The sequence below is a fragment of the Acipenser ruthenus genome, chromosome 55 (genome assembly GCF_902713425.1).
Source record: "Acipenser ruthenus chromosome 55, fAciRut3.2 maternal haplotype, whole genome shotgun sequence".
NCBI lineage: Eukaryota > Metazoa > Chordata > Actinopteri > Acipenseriformes > Acipenseridae > Acipenser > Acipenser ruthenus.
In genome coordinates, this window is record NC_081243.1 from 3,014,529 (window position 1) to 3,032,076 (window position 17,548).

The window sequence follows — 17,548 nt, forward strand, 5'->3', positions numbered from 1 at the left end:
ACCTGTTTATTCCTGTGCCCCTTTTGAAAATCGGGCTGGTTGTGTCCTGAAGCAACATCCTGTCCTTGTGTATGACAAGTAAGGGATAACACATGACAGGGTGTGGGTTGTGTTGCATTAACATACAGCTATAGCTGGGTTGGAAGCATGAAGCAAAGCTGATGTTCTGTTGTGTTTTTTCCAGTGTCTGGAGGTGAAGGAGAGAAGAAGAAAGAGGACGACTGGAAAGGAGTGTCTGAGAGCAGCAGTGATTGGAGGATGTGTGGGGGCAGGGATAGGGGCAGGGTCTGCAGCAGTACTGGGTTCAGCTGCAGCAGCAGCAGCAGGGCTGGCTATAGGAGCTGCACTGGGAGCAGCAGCAGGATCAGCATTGGGATCAGTGACAGGAGGATGTAGCCTGCACTAATAAAGCAATTGAGGCATTTATATAAACATCTCCACCAATATTAATACTATACAAACCTCACTGCGTTTTAACAATACAAACACTGAATAAAACTAACAAGCTGTTATTATATAGCCACTATATCAGTGAGGTGTTGAACACTGTGGAATTGTAAATGAAGGATTAAACCAGTAGGTGTCAGTATATAATTAGGTTATGAAGGCAATAACCTGGCCTTAAGGAACAGCACCCTCTCTACTGCCCTCATCCAATTGCGTTGCATTGGCTCCGAAACACTGCCACCTACAAGGACACTGCCAAACTCTGACATTGCACTTTGAATCAATACTTTTGGAAGATAAAATAGTTATGAGTTTCATTCCGTGTTTTTGAAGCTTTAGACACACATTGAAGCTGACTTACAGTTTTTCTCAGTTGCTGAAGCACAATTTTACTCCAAATACAATGGTCAAAACAGTGAACACAAATATCAAAACACTTTGCACATTTGCAAAACTCATCATATGGGTCAAATCCATTCACACACATTACACTAATTTATACGGCTTTTTAAACATACTGAAGGCAATACATCAAAGGATTGCTTGCAAAACTATCAATACTATTATTATTTTGTGTTCATATTCATTTATTCCTCTTTTTGTATTTAGATATGCAATATAAGAAATAAATAACACGATGAAGAATGTACAGTGTTAACATCATTCAGCATCATCACCACCATTTCTCTCATTCCTGTCTGGCTGCATTATACATCAACACCTCAGCAGATGTTCTCTCTGGCAATGCAACGAGGGAAAAAGAAAACCTGCTGTGACGTATCCAGCCGTGACAGGCACCGTCCATGGCCTGAAGAAGTGTGACCCTGTCATAGGGGTGCTGATTGTATAGAAACTGAACCTACTTGGATCAAGCGGGCACATTTTAAATCATTAACTGTAAAATTCCTTGCAAAAACAAGCTACAAATGTCAAATTGAGTAAATAATAATAATTAGATCACTGAAGTAATTGAGAGCAGAAGAAGTTGGAATGAAAACCAGCAGAGACGCTGCAGCACTGGCCCTACAGGAACTGGGTTTGATTTAGAGATCAGAAGTAGATACTAGAAACTAAAAGTTAATGTTAAAGTAGTTACAACTTTTGTGCAATCTTTATTGATATTCCAGTTTGTTTACATTTACTCGAATAAGATAGAGACTGGAATACTGTGCCTTTAAGACATTCATGGAATGGAATGGAAGTAAGTGTGGAAGGTCACAGAAGCAGAGTTGAGAAAGTAGAAACAGAGAGTGTATGCAGGTGTTATCAGGCTACAAGAAGAAAGAAAGATGCTTTTCCACACATTGCTCCACCCTGCCTGCTCCTGAGTACAAATCAGAACATGTTTCCTTTTAAGGGTGCAATATAAATACCAGCAAAGGTGCTGTACAGTGTTGTGCACAGCAGAGCTGCTATACAGTGTTGTGCACAGCAGAGCTGCTGTACAATGTTAACCACAGCAGTGTTAACCACAGACAGTATAGCAGCTCTGCTGTGTACATTAGTGGTTTTCAGCCCTGGTCCTGGGGACCCCCTGCTGTTTGTCTGTCTGTGTCTCTGCTGGTTTTTGTTCCAACTGAGGAGCTGCTCTGAATTATTTCATTGAACCCTCAATTGAACAAATAATTTCCTTTATTAGACTTTTGAAATCAATTTAGCATATACAAAGTTGGAGATTTCAATAACACTTTAATTTTTACAATTGTATATGGAACTTGAAAAATCTCTCCAGCCATTCAGATTTTGTATATTCTTACACAACCAAAAAAAAAAAACATTAACGTTATTAATAAAAAGAAGAAACAATTGTATTGGAAATTTCAATATCTCCTTTTAGACCCGAAAAGAATGTGCCAAGAGACAAATTGAGTCAAACAGAAGTTTACCTTTAATAGATAAGTTTGCAAACTGGAGCGTTCAACAGAGTGATGCAGACTCTGTTAGCAATAGCAGAATCGCACACCCAGCTAATTTTTTATGCAGCTTATATAGTTTTCTGGATCATCATACAAAGGAGGAAATTAAACAGTGTAACCATATAAGGATTGGTTATAGAACTTAAAAGAAGTGGGGACCATATAGGGTCACAGTCAAGTTATAGAAAAATAAATTATCTCCATTTTTGGAGAATCATAAAACAGTCACAAGATAAGTTTATGCTAAACATGACAGCTAAAATTAGTTTAAACTGGTTGCTCCTTGTTACCCACAAAGTTGTTTACTTTTAGATCCTCATTGGTTCATCCGAATGGGGAGATTAATAGTAAGTCTCTGATTGGCTGTCGGTGGGTGATGGTTCACCCCCCGCGAGTTCCAAGGAACAGTCAGTTCAGTATACTGCAAATTATACTTTTTATAACTTTATTACACATAAAGTTATTATTTTCCTTATAACATGTCCTGCTAGTCCTATTGACTTGGGACAGGCTTCAACTTAAACTTAACGTTACAACCTACATTGATATCTTAAAACCTATTTGTTTGCTATTGAGCAAGCTAAGCAAGTGCGATGTTATAAAAATTCCATTACACACATACTTTGGATAATGAATCAAATGTATTGGTTACATTCTGTAAGCACCAACAGTTCCACACATTGCACGCAAACACAGATTTAAACATTAGCAAGACCCTGTTTTGTGTTTTTATTTTCCATCTTTCTCCATTTCTTTAAACCTTTAATTAATAGCTGTTAAGCCTTTAACTGCTGCAATCCAGCTCTAGAGAAATGTATAGTTTGGGGTCTTTTTTTTGTTTAGTTTTTCTATTCATTGTTATTTAGTCCTATCTATTTGAATTCATGAAGAGACTTTCACGGGGGGCCTTCCAGGGCTGCTTAGTAAGAGATAGGGATGGATGACGGGGAGGAGATGAGAGGAGAGATCTGGTTGGGAACTGCGTGTATGAGTTGGGCAGACAGATATTCCGTGTATGGTTGGGAACAGAAAACACATATCGAAAAGGGGTCAGAATACTAAATATTACTTTTAAACTAAATAGTATTTTTCTTCCAAAAACCATTCGTCTGAATTGCAATTTACACAAGATGTTTTATTTGTATTAAACATTCAATCGAAATCATTTAATATCTTTGTAAGTACAAGTATAGTTTACATGACCACTGAATTTTCATATATATATATATATATATATATATATATATATATATATATATGTTATGATTTGTAGTATTTTATTGAGAATTTATATCCATTTACAAAGTTGATTATAATATGCATTTAAAATATAACACAAGATGCCTTACCTGTCTATTCTGCCATAATCACTTTTATCAACTGTTGAGTAAACATAGTAACTGACAAAAAATACAATGATTAAACCAGTCTTTTTCTTTTAACCATTTTAAATTTGTATGAAGTTACGTTTAAAAAACGACATGTAGTGGCTTTATTCTGCTGATTACAATACATACCCAAAATACATAGTAAACAGTGAATAGCTCTAGTGAGACAGCAAGGATCATGGGATCACTCTTCCCACTAAATTAATATTATTATTATGCTTTAACTGACAAAATAGCTGCATTAGTTACAATAAAAAGCATTACAAAGATGAATACACATTTACTGTTTCCCACAGCTTCCCACCTCAGCAGTCCGATTTACCAAAGTGATGCCCAATTTGAAAATTGCAAAAAAAACTTTTGCCATCAACCCCTGTGACAGTTTAATCGACATGGAATGACTGTTCAGATCATTCTCTTGCACAACACTTCCATACACTCCTCCCTCCCCTAGTTGAGGAAGTTGACTGTATAAAAGGTTCTCTTTCCTTCACTCAGCTCACACTTTCTCTGAGATATAAACCCTCAAAGACACAGCCTTCAGCAGTCACCATGAACAAGATCATTGTCTATGAGCACCCTGATTTCCGCGGTCTCAGCATGGAATTCACCGATGACATTCAAAACCTGGTCCACAAAAACTTTGACAACTGCATATCCTCAGTGAAAGTGATCGGGCAACCCTGGGTATTATACGAACACCTCGACTACAAGGGGTTGGAGTGGGTCTATGAGGAAGGAGAGTACAGCAATGTCAGTAAGCATGATACTGTTTCTTCACTGAGGCTCATCACAGAGGACCTGCACAACCCTAAGATCACTCTGTATGAACACCCAAACTACAAAGGAAAAGAAATAGTCCTCACCTGCGAGGCAAATCTGTGCTATGGTTCCTTCAATGACATGGCATCCTCCCACATTGTGCAAAAAGGTGCTTGGCTTCTATATGAGCACCCAGACAGAGGAGGCAGATACATCACGGCCCGGGATGGCGAGCGTGTTCCTGACTATGGTGTACTGTCGTTCCATGACTGTGTGTCCCACCTGCGCCCTCTGAAGCCTGGCAAGGGGACTGTGACTGCGGAGGTCCTCTGGGAGATGAAGGAAGAGAAGGAGAAGTCCTTCATCATCGATTCTATCTGTGGTCTGAACCCAACTGACCATGAGCAAACCTTCTCCACATCACTCAGCAAGGAGTATGCAGGTACTATCACTGAGACCTTCAGTTTTAATAATTCTACAACAATTAGTGCAGGGACAACTTTCTCTGTAGATTTGTTCAAAGTGAAGATCGAATTCACTTTGTCTGTCAGTAACACCTTTACAGTTGAAAAGGGGAAATCTGAATCACACACTGAGACAAAGAAGGTGAACATCACCCTGCCAGCTACAATCCATCCGCACACCAAGCTCTCTGTGTCTGTGATCAGGAAAGAAGTTGATGTAAAGGTGCCAGTCAAGCTGACTATAACTCAGGGCAAGCACAGTGTGATTGAATATGGAGAGTATAGGTGCCAATCAGGGCTGACCTTGCAAACTGAGTACAAAGAAGAAAAAATAGAGTTTTCTTCACAGAAAAAGGAATGATTATGTGATTAATATACCCTTATAACTGTATACAGCATGTCTTTAGCACTGTCTATGATCATTACTTGAACTCAGATATAACATGCTACTGCAGCATTGTATAATGGTGGATTGATTTCTTTAAAATAGATTTCAGTTTAATGGTGCTTAGTTCTTTTGTTAATCATAGATCTCAATATACATTTGTTTAATGAAATATGGGTGAATGGTGATTGACTTCAGCAACATCTTAATCATTTAGTTGCTTAACATGTTATTTCAGAACGTCAGCATTGTCAAATGCAGTGTATTGGCAGGCTGATTTTCCCCAAAGTAAAACTAATTGACTACTCAAACTGTTATTAGAACTGTTTCTGTTTTGTAAAATACTAATAATGTCACAATAATAGAAATCAATGTACCTGTATCCAGTGCTTGAAATGAAAAAAAATAAAAAAATAAAGTGACCTCCCTCTCTCATCACCACGACTTGACCTGGATCATTTGAAATGGTTTTGTAATGCACTCTGGGAGTTGCAGTTGTTTTGTAATGCACTCTGGGAGTTGCAGTTGTTTTGTAATCCACTCTGGGAGTTGCAGTCTATGCTCTGCTATGACGTTAATCTTACAGCTGCTGGTGGGCCAACAAAGTAACAACTAGAAAGTCACATAAATGCAGAACAGATGGTCAGTGACTCAAATATTTGAAACTGAAAAGTGGTGGTGAGTACGGCCCCATTTCAAGCACTGCCTGAATCAACTGTTGAGTAAACAGAGTAACTGACAACTTTCTGTTGGTATTTTTGTTTGAAAATAATAAATAAAATACAATGATTAAACCAGTCTTTTTCTTTATACCATTTTAAATTTGTATGAAAAGTATACATGTACAAAACTACACGTAATAGCTTTATTCTGGTAATTTTAAACTGCTTACAATACATACATATATGGTGAATAGCTCTCGTGACACAGCAAGGATCATGGGATCACTCATTAAATACATACACCTTTAAAACAGCATGTACATTCTGCTATAACCCCACCCTGTGTCATTAAAACATTGCTTGTAAGTGAATAGGATAAACAATACATTTCATAAAACATTCAAGTGAGCTGACTGTAAACAGTAACCCAGGTCACTATGAACAGAATCAGATGATGATTTGTGGTGTCCATCCTTTATAGAAAACACTTCCATTCGGATGTATCTATTCCCAGCAGTAGTCCGTTTCCTCTGTTCTTCAGTGGCATTCCAGGTACCTCTTATTTGCCAAGGTTGCCACCTGTTCCGTATAATACGGAATCGTCCCGTATTGGTTAATAAAATGTTGCGTTCCGTTTCAAATCGATTCAGAACGCAATGTGTTCCGTATTTTGCACTACTGAGCCAAATGTATTTTTCAAGCATGAGAAGTCAGAGATCTCCATCTCTGGTGAAGCACCAACTTCCTACCGGAACCGGATCCATCTCAGAGTTATCAGGTAATTATGGGAGGTGTAGTTCATTTGATTAACAATTATTCACTTTACACATGCTGAGCGAAAAGGATCGACTAGCGCCAGGCAGTTCTAAATCCTATGTGTGCCACTGTCAACTATGTAGCTATGAAACACATAATGTAGCTGACCGATTTCGCACACAATGGCAAATTCGAGACGAATGGGAAAGGGATTTTACATGGGTGAACAAAGTTTATGACAATATTTTCAAAGCCCGGTGCACAGTGTGCAGAAAATAATTTTCGATCTCTCACGGCGGAGTTTGTGACCTTAGACAGCATGAAGCGGGAGAAGGCCATGCTCATAACTAACAAGGAGATCCAATCAGGCTATTCAATCATTCTTTGTTCCAGAGAGATCACCTGAAGCTGATAAGGTAGGCAGGCTACTGTACTTCTCCATGCATAATTTATTCCTCTATTTAGAGCGATTACAATTACACAATTGTAAGTCGCCCTGGATAAGGGCGTCGGCTAAGAAATAAATAATAATAATAATATATTAGCTAATGTTAGAAAGAGTGCAAAGAGCGACCAGAATTATCCTGGGTTTAAAAGGCATGTCATATGCAGACAGGCTAAAAGAATTGAAGCTGTTCAGTCTTGAACAAAGAAGACTACGCGGAGATCTGATTCAAGCATTCAAAATCCTAAAAGGAATAGACAATGTCGACCCAGGGGACTTTTTTGACCTGAAAAAGAAACAAGGACCAGGGGACATAAATGGAGGTTAGATAAAGGGGCATTCAGAACAGAAAATAGGAGGCACTTTTTTACACAGAGAATTGTGAGGGTCTGGAACCAACTCCCCAGTAATGTTGTTGAAGCTGACACCCTGGGATCCTTCAAGAAGCTGCTTGATGAGATTCTGGGATCAATAAGCTACTAACAACCAAACGAGCAAGATGGGCTGAATGGCCTCCTCTCCTTTGTAAACTTTCTTATGTTTTTATGTTCTAGATTGCTCCAGTAAAAACCCAACTGTATAAATGGGTAATTGTATGTAAAAAAATAATGTGTAAAAAATAATTTAATTGTATGTAAAAAAAATGTGATATCTTGTAACAATTGTAAATCGCCCTGGATAAGGGAGTCTGCTAAGAAATGAATGCCACCTGCCAACAATTAGCAGGCAGGTATTTAAATTAGGGCAAATGTTTCTTCTGGACAGTCTCCAGTCTGTGTGAAGTGAGGCTGTCACAGTGAAGACTCCTGTGTGGTTTTAGAAAGAGGTACGATGTGAACCGTTTTGTGTGTGTTTTGTTCTAATCGGTAAATGGCTTAGCTGTCCGATGATAGTTAGGGACTGAAATTTAAAAAGTGTAGTAAGTACGCCACGTGTGAGTTAGGTTTTTGTTTTTGTTTACATTTCTTTCATTTCTGTAATTAATGAAACAGCACAGAAGTGCTATTAAAAACTTCAAATTCTTGTGTCTGGGTCTGATTTTAAGGGGCTATGAACCTTAAATTAAGTGAAATCTTTCACACTATATAATACAGATTCTTAACTCACTTGGCAATTTTAACTCAACTCAAATATCAAACGCTGAGCATCTGGTGTTTTTTTTTAATGAAATCATATGACTTGAGTTCCTTATTTTGTTATACCAAAGAACAATACCACACAAACAATTAACAAACCTGCTCACTATTTAAAATGTGAATAACATTATGCATGTGCCCAATGAGCTATTGCTGTTAAACTTAAGACTGTTTCGATTTCGTGCATCAGTATATAGTGTATTTTAATAATCGTAGCAACTTTGAGAGGACATAAAAGTGGGTTTAATTAATACAGTTTAAAAAAAGCATTTAGCATAAAACAATAGCAGAAAGTGTATTTTTATATTTAGATCAATTCTTATACAGTAGTTGCTTACAAAACAGAACTGAAAGTATACTGAAACTGAAAGAGCCAAAATAGGATAATATAATTGTACTAATACAATACTAAAAACATGTAAGGGGTAGTATTTTAAATAAGTTCAATATAAGATGTAGGATTAGGGTACAGGGTGGCACGATAGTGCTGCTGCCTCACAGCTCCAGGGTCCTGGGTTTGATTCCAGCCTCAGGGGTCAGGCTGTTTTTGTAGTTTGCATGTTCTCCCCGTGTTCGCGTGGGTTTTCGTCGGGTACTCCGGTTTCCTCCCACAGTCCAGACATGCTTGCTAGGTGGATTGGACTCTCTAAATTGGCCATTCATTGCCTGCGATGGACTGGCATCCAGTCCAGGGTGTAGTCCTGCCTTGCGCCCTGTGTCTGCCGGGTCAGGCTCCGGCTCACTGCAACCCTCTATAGGATTAAGGTTACAGATAATGGATGGTTAGGGTACATTACAATAACTGTCTCACATATTTCCTTTATTATCACATTGCAATGTAATGGTGGATAGCTGTGCATACTTTTATCGCAGGGTCAATTAGTCACATAAAGATTAAGTGTATAATTGAAGCATCCCTTAAACCTGGTTTTCTCCCCAATTTGAAATGCCCAATTGTTTATTTGTATCCCGGTCCACCGCTGCAACCCCCTGGCGACTCGGGAAACGGAGGCTGAAACACGCGTCCTCCTGCCAATCCGTCATTTTACACACTGCGGATCTACAGTGAGGCCACCAGACCTATAGTGCCGGAGGCCAACACAGATCTGATGACTCCACTGCAGAACCACAGGCACCCTATTACCACAGGGGTCGCTGGTGCGCGGTGAACCCGGGTGCTCTGCCAATTGTGCACCGCCCCCTAGGAACCCCTGGTCATGGTTGGCAGTGACATAGCCTGGATTCGAACCTGCGATCTCCAGGCTATAGGGCACATCCTGCACTCCAAGCAGAGCGCCTTTACTGGATGCACCACTCGAGAGCCCCGGTTAATCAGCTGTTTGATACACCTTGAAAATTCAGAGATAGTTAAGGGAGTAGAAAGTAACTTGATATTTGAAATGAGTTCTGGCGATAGGCCATAGGCTGGGAAGCCTATTGTTATTGTATAGTGTTATTGTTATGGCTAAACTTCAAATCTGATGCTAGAAAACTGTGCTCCTGCATCAACCATATATGTAAAAATGGCATTCTGCACTATTTGCTAAAGTGTTTGGTACAGGTACTGGTACTGGGCTTAGAAGCCGTAAAACTGCTTTGCAGTTCTAGTTCTAGTTATTATTTTTATCCAGGGCAACTTACAATTTTAAAAGATACATAGGCCTGGACCAAATCAAAACATTGAGGGCAGCAGTGTGGAGTAGTGGTTAGGGCTCTGGACTCTTGACTGGAGGGTCGTGGGTTCAATCCCAGCTGAGGGACACTGCTGCTGTACCCTTGAGCAAGGTACTTTACCTAGATTGCTCCAGTAAAAACCCAACTGTATAAATGGGTACTTATATGTAAAAAAATAATGTGATAACTTGTAACAATTGTAAGTCGCCCTGTAACAATTGTAAGTCGCCCTGGATAAGGTCGTCTGCTAAGAAATAAATAATAATAATAATAATAATTGACCCACCCGCTAATCACAAATTACAAACCTGGTCAGAGGAAACCCGTCATTAATACTGGATTTACAATTTGTGATTAGCGGGTGGGTTAAAGTTAAAGTGATTTGGTCCGGGCCATAGTCTAAAATACATCACAACTTTGTCAGTTGCTATGCAGATTATGCCCATATTTGGGAGCTCCTAGAACATTATATAGTTTCTAAACATCATTAATACAATATAAGGCAAATATATCAAAAACAGTTCTGATCTTTCACTACAGTGATATGAGATATAAAACGAACAACCTTCGTATCCCTAATAAATGTCATCGTAATTATACTTAATTAGGTATCGATTGATTTACTCTAATATTAAACAATTAAAAACTGCGTGCTGAAACACCACAGCAGTGCCAGGTTAATTAAGTATACAAGGAAAATCTGCTCTTTTTTTAGAAAGATGTGTTGGCTCTGAAATCGTCACTTTAACTGTTCACTTCTTTTTAAGAGCCGTCTTCTTCGCTGCGGGTTTAGCTGCTTGGTTATTACCTTGTAGGTTTAGGCGCTATCTTCGACAAATACAAACTGGACAACAAACATAATCAATGTCAATTGTTATTGCTTTGTATATCAGTAACAAAAGCAAGGCTATGAATACATTCTAATACATGGGGTAGAGAAGCGATATAGATTAAATAAATAAATAAATAATATTAAAAACGGGGTGCACTTTGTACACGTAGATGGCGTAGCTCTCCTTCCTGGTCTTTCTGCGCTTCTTTCCTCCCTTAAGCTGGGTCTTGGCAACAGCCTTCTTGGAGCCTTTCTTTGGCGCAGGTGCAGCTTTCGGTTCTGGCATTTTCTTTCTCTGCTAGTTTCAAAGACGAATGAGCAGGCAGCCCCAGACACCTGACTTTATAGAGCGTGTATGCAAATTAAAACCGGATAATCATTTAGATTGAAAGATTTCTAATGTGAACCAATGAACACGGTGAGGGGAAGGGGGCGTTAATAGGGGGAAGTGGTTTAGGCGGTGACTTCACTTGAGCTGGACTGATTTTTTTTTTTTTTGCAGTTTAGGATTACAGGATACGAATATGGCGCCTTTTGTTTTGTTTATTTTAGTTATTGTGAGTATTTAAATTGTTTTAGCAAAAACATTGTTTTCCATTCAGCTGAGGTACTTCATCCAAAACATCCTGATATATATATATACAATTTATCAGTTACTGACATTTGTGTACATACAAAATCATAAATGACATTGTGTGTATAATACTACATAGAAAATATAGAATTTAAAAAGTTTTGCTTTGATAACACCTTAACGGTCAACAACCAGCAACAGAATATTCACACTTGCTTTATTAACAGAATCGGTTTGGACTAGTTTTGTTGATGGAATCAGATCTTTTAAGTAAGGTGATTGGCTCTTAAAAGAGCCTTTGTTGTTTAAAGTAGTTTCTTGAACCGGGTTCCAGTTTATGCGCGTTCACCTCGGATGCGGCGGGCCAGCTGGATGTCTTTGGGCATGATGGTGACTCTCTTGGCGTGAATGGCACACAGGTTGGTGTCCTCGAAGAGCCCGACCAGGTAAGCCTCGCTAGCCTCTTGCAGCGCCATGACAGCGGAGCTCTGGAAGCGCAGGTCGGTCTTGAAATCCTGAGCGATTTCTCGAACCAGCCGCTGGAAGGGCAACTTGCGGATCAGCAGCTCGGTGGATTTCTGATAGCGGCGGATCTCCCGGAGAGCCACAGTCCCGGGCCTATAACGGTGAGGTTTCTTCACGCCGCCGGTAGCAGGGGCGCTCTTTCGCGCAGCCTTGGTAGCGAGCTGCTTCCTGGGTGCCTTTCCTCCGGTAGACTTACGAGCGGTTTGCTTGGTTCTTGCCATCTTTACCTGCTTCAAGTCAGTAACTATGCAGATTAAAGCTCTATCTAAATGACGGAAAGCCGGTGCTTCAGGCTTTATAGCAGCTGCTGGATTGTCCTGATTGGATAAAAGAGTCACGAGTCACAAAGTCGTTTTTCATTGGCCATTTTGTAAATACTCTATCGTGATTGGATCATTTGAAGTTGGCGCTTCTTTCTTTGTTTTAACGTCTTTCACTGCTGTTCACCAGGAATAAAAACGCAACTATTTTCGTCCTTTTTGCTCGTTAAATGGGATTGTATTTTTTTCTTATTAAATATCGATGTGAGAATTATCAATTTAACATGTTATTGTTTGGGATGTAATTTAATTAAACTGATGGCTCTACAATTTCACTGTGAACAAAACTCACGGCGCAACAGATCGCCGTTACTGGGTGAAACATACGGTCTATTTTAAACAATTCAAGCTTGGATTCAGATTAGCTTTATCTGTGTAGCGGTTTTCAGGGAGAAGCGGAGCAAAAATTGGGCTTTATTTGTACATAACGCAGGTTTAATTCGGCAGCTAACTCCTTGTGAATGATTACATTAATCAATTACATCTAAAACTACCGCTAATCTGAAAACACTAAATCTTTCTGATCAATTTTAATGGTTCAAATTGCAATACTAAACATGATGTGTACTTGGTAATAAATGCATTATTCACGTTTTCAGCGGCGCGATAACAATGACTTTAGCTTTCTATTGAAGTGGTGGGTGGCTCTTAAAAGAGCCTTTGGGTTTGTAAAGTCTAAACGCGGGTCAGTCGGGCTGGTTTACTTGCTCTTAGCGGGCTTCTCGGTTTTCTTGGGCAGCAGCACGGCCTGGATGTTGGGCAGCACTCCGCCCTGAGCGATGGTGACGCCTCCCATCAGCTTGTTGAGCTCCTCGTCGTTGCGGACAGCGAGCTGCAGGTGACGCGGGATGATTCTGGTTTTCTTGTTGTCCCGGGCGGCGTTCCCGGCGAGCTCCAGGATTTCAGCAGTCAGGTACTCGAGCACAGCGGCCAGATAGACCGGGGCTCCAGCGCCGACACGCTGGGCATAGTTTCCTTTCCGCAGCAGCCTGTGGACACGGCCGACTGGGAACTGCAGTCCTGCCCTGGAAGAGCGAGTCTTAGCCTTTGCTCTCGCCTTTCCGCTAGTCTTTCCTCTACCAGACATTGTAATGTATTCTTGATAATACAACAGTACTAATAAAACAGGCAACGCGACTGGTATTTATTTATACACTCCATATCGTTCTGATTGGTTCAAAGGTAATGTAGTTGCGTAGCCTATCACAACCCATTAGGCGCACGATTGGTCTACAATTAAAAAAAAAAAAAATGTATGCCGTTGAATACGTTGTTTGTCCAAAGCAACGATCACGTGGCTGTTTTGTTATCTGTAATGCTAATCTAAAAGACGAAAGCATTCTCATAGTATTTTATTTTCCCCACTTGAAGAATATATTTATATTTATATTAGTGGACAATGCAGGAACTCGGTATGTTTATAAAACAATTGCTTTTTTTACTACTGGGAATTATCGTTTGTTTTTTTTCAGAAAGATGTGTCGGCTCTGAGGAGCCTTTGAGTTCATTGTAATAGGGGGTAATACTTAGTCGTAGCAATGTGCAAAAACAACCCCAAACACTCCCTAAATTTAAAAAACGAGTCGGCAACGAAGTGGTTAAAATGACAATCTCAAACAGACGAGTCTGCGCACTGAGGGCGTGTCTGCTGAAACGGCGCGCAATGCTGGGACGAGCTTTTCAAACAGGTCCGCTTTATGCGTCTATACATCATAGCTTGTTTAAAAAAACAAAACAAAAACATTATTTCATTTAGACAAACAGTAAATTATTTTTTGAAGATGTCTGGTCGTGGAAAGGGAGGTAAAGGACTCGGGAAAGGAGGCGCTAAGCGTCATCGCAAAGTGCTCCGTGATAACATCCAGGGCATCACCAAGCCCGCTATCCGCCGCCTGGCTCGCCGCGGAGGAGTGAAGCGAATCTCCGGGCTGATCTATGAAGAGACCCGCGGGGTGCTGAAGGTTTTCCTGGAGAATGTGATCCGGGATGCCGTCACCTACACGGAGCACGCCAAGAGAAAGACCGTCACCACTATGGATGTGGTGTACGCTCTGAAGCGCCAGGGTCGCACTCTGTACGGATTCGGAGGTTAAAGATTTGGACACAAGAACACGAACACAAAGGCTCTTTTAAGAGCCGCCCACCCTTTCATTTAAGGAGCTTTGAATTATAAAATAAACTACCTATAGGAAACCAATAATGTATACTTATATATACATATAATCAGGACATGTCGGAAGAAGTACCTCAGCTGAATGGAAAACAATGTTTTTGCTAAAACAATTAAAATGTGCCAATGTAGTAAAATCTATTAACAAGAACCAAAATAAACAAATGAAAAAGGCGCCACCTTCGTAGCCTGTAATCCTTAAAAAAAAAAAAAAAAAAAAAAAAAAAAATCTGCCAAATCACCGCCTTCTAAACCACGCCCTCTCTAAGGCCCAATCCCCGTGAACCGCGTTGATTGGTTCACATTAAAAACCTTTCAAGCTAAGTGATTGTCCGGTTTTAATTTGCATACACGCTCTATAAATTCAGGGGTCTGAGGCTGGCTGCTCATTCCTTTTTGAAACTATCAAAGAAGCGAAAATGCCAGAACCGAAAGCTGCACCCGCGCCGAAGAAAGGCTCCAAGAAGGCTGTTGCCAAGACCCAGCCTAAGGGAGGAAAGAAGCGCAGAAAGACCAGGAAGGAGAGCTACGCCATCTACGTGTACAAAGTGCTGAAGCAGGTGCACCCCGACACCGGCATCTCTTCCAAGGCGATGGGCATCATGAACTCGTTCGTCAACGACATTTTCGAGCGCATCGCCGGCGAGTCGTGCCGCCTGGCTCACTACAACAAGCGCTCCACCATCACTTCCCGGGAGATCCAGACAGCCGTGCGGCTCCTGCTGCCCGGAGAGCTGGCCAAGCACGCCGTGTCTGAGGGCACCAAGGCCGTCACCAAGTACACCAGCTCCAAGTAAACCGAGACCGTCCCCGCTCCGTCCTTACAACAACACAAAGGCTCTTCTAAGAGCCACCCAAAATATCAAACAAAGAGTTTGACTTCTGTTGCCTGCTGTTTAATTTTAATGTATACAAAGGTACGTCTTTATTTGACTGTTCAATTTGAGTAACACGTTTTGTTTCTCCAGTACTGTTAGATCTTGTCAGTGTCCGAGGGAGTTTTACAATGATGGAAGCAATTTGATTTCAAAGTAACGTTTATTATAAATAAAATAGCGTCATACTTTTCCAAAATTTGTTAATTGAACTGCGAGCTTTTGAAGCTCTGAAATACGTCTGCGTTTGTTTTGATCTTTGTTTATTTTTGGGGGGTTTTGTGTTTTAAATTACATTGTCTGTCACTGCGGGGTGGACAAACACAAACAAATAAATGGTCTCAAGTATATTATTCATCGATTGTATTTGCCATTATAAAATGATACCCAGTCGTGATTGATATTCGTGTTTTGTGCAGTGAGCAATGCTGAGCGCTTGTGTACACCAACATTTCCAACATGTGTATTTATGAATAAAGGCATTTCAGCTGATAAATCTAAAGATGGTAGGGTACTGTAAACTACGCACACTCAAAAACAAAGTTATTCAGAATTTTTGCTAGTTAAGCTTTAATGGGTCATTTTAAAAACAATACAGTGAGAAATACAGACATGATGAATTTATTAATGAAATCGGTTAAAACATTACTGCGCATTACCGTTCAGTTCAGGGCATTGCTCGTCGGATGTAGTCGCCACTAGAGGGTGATAAAGAGCTCACTCACACAGAATTCTACCCAATTTCTCATCCTTGACCTTTATTATTATTTTTCTTAATGCAGAAAATAAAAACATCCGAAAGTAATTTACAAAAAATTAGTAAAACAAAATACAGCTGCAACTTCAGTCCACGCCACATCATATGTGACTTACACCTAACCCCTACATTTAACCCCTAAACCTAACCTCTACCCCACCCTTACCCCTAACCTCTAAACATATCCTCTACCCCACCCTTACCGCTAACCTCTAAACATAACCTCTACCCCACCCTTACCCCTAACCTCTAAACCTAACCTCTACCCCACCCTTACCCCTAACCTCTAAACATAACCTCTACCCCACCCTTACCCCTAACCTCTAAACCTAACCTCTACCCCACCCTTACCCCTAACCTCTAAACATAACCTCTACCCCACCCTTACCCCTAACCTCTAAACATAACCTCTACCCCACCCTTACCCCTAACCTCTAAACATAACCTCTACCCCACCCTTACCCCTAACCTCTAAACATAACCTCTACCCCTACCCCTAAGCCTAACTGTCACATAAAGTAATAGTTACTATTATTTTAACACCAACTCTTATTTCAACAGTTTCTTTTGCACACTCTAGCAGCCTCTAGTTTTCACCTATATTTAATGAATAAATTAATAATTTATATAGTTTTCACTTTAATTGTCTTAAAATGACCTATTAAAGCTTAAGGAGCAAAACTTTGTCAGAATTTTGTTTTTTAAGAGTTTGTGACTTAAGTCTACCGTAACCAGATGGTATTGCTTAGTTTAATCACTGACAAGAGAACAAAATAAATCAATGAAAATTACCCTTGAGGTAGGTTGTGAACTGTGCATTATATGTACAATAGGACATTGATTTAACATCTCATCCACAAGATGGAGCACAGGGAAGTTGAGTGACTTGCTCAGGGTCACACAGTGAGCCAGTCAGTGGCAGAAATGGGATTTGAACCGGTAACTTTCTGGTATCTATCTCTCTATCTCTCTCTCTCTCTCTCGCTCTCTCTCTCTCTATCTATCTCCCCAAGACCCCCCTGTTTAGACTGCACTTGTAGATCTTTTGATCCACCCCTCCTATTAGCACTGGACTCGTCTGACCTCAGCACCACTTTATCCTCCGCTAATGTATTATTGCACTACTAGGTCACTGTAGATATAATTTGCTGTAATCCTAACTTGTTGCATCCTAGTTCATATTGTATTTTAGTATCATTGTTATTTGCACTTACTGTAAACTACACTATCTAAATATGAAGCTTGCATTATAATCCCGCACTGCCCTTGGATAAAGGAGTCTGCCAAATAAATAGTCATTCTGGATTCCTGCTCCAATAAACACTTGCACTGTACTCTACTACTATTATGGCTTCCGGTAGACTTCTTGCGATATCATTTTGAAGCTTCTTTGATTACATGTGTAAATAAAATCTGTAAATTATGTTTATAACAGTTTATTAAATTGGGCTACATTGATT

General features: G+C 40.1%; 4 protein-coding genes across 4 annotated transcripts; 2 read left to right on the plus strand and 2 right to left on the minus strand.

The window, feature by feature from the left end:
• The first annotated feature begins 4,261 nt into the window (after positions 1 to 4,261).
• Positions 4,262 to 5,731, plus strand: LOC117401745 (epidermal differentiation-specific protein-like). Its single transcript, XM_034002567.3, has one exon. It carries the CDS (start codon positions 4,304 to 4,306, stop codon positions 5,336 to 5,338), a length of 1,035 nt encoding a protein of 344 aa, XP_033858458.2. The 5' UTR covers positions 4,262 to 4,303; the 3' UTR covers positions 5,339 to 5,731.
• Positions 5,732 to 11,719: 5,988 nt separating this feature from the next.
• On the minus strand, positions 11,720 to 12,252 carry LOC117967707 (histone H3). Its single transcript, XM_034914993.2, has one exon. It carries the CDS (start codon positions 12,185 to 12,187, stop codon positions 11,777 to 11,779), a length of 411 nt encoding a protein of 136 aa, XP_034770884.1. The 5' UTR covers positions 12,188 to 12,252; the 3' UTR covers positions 11,720 to 11,776.
• Positions 12,253 to 12,927: 675 nt separating this feature from the next.
• LOC117967706 (histone H2A-like) lies at positions 12,928 to 13,411 on the minus strand. The gene has a single exon (XM_034914992.2). The coding sequence runs from the start codon at positions 13,371 to 13,373 to the stop codon at positions 12,987 to 12,989; it is 387 nt and encodes a 128-aa protein (XP_034770883.1). The 5' UTR covers positions 13,374 to 13,411; the 3' UTR covers positions 12,928 to 12,986.
• A 1,427-nt stretch (positions 13,412 to 14,838) lies between these two features.
• Positions 14,839 to 15,316, plus strand: LOC131723412 (histone H2B 3-like). Its single transcript, XM_059017195.1, has one exon. The coding sequence runs from the start codon at positions 14,876 to 14,878 to the stop codon at positions 15,251 to 15,253; it is 378 nt and encodes a 125-aa protein (XP_058873178.1). The 5' UTR covers positions 14,839 to 14,875; the 3' UTR covers positions 15,254 to 15,316.
• The last annotated feature ends 2,232 nt before the right edge of the window (positions 15,317 to 17,548 follow it).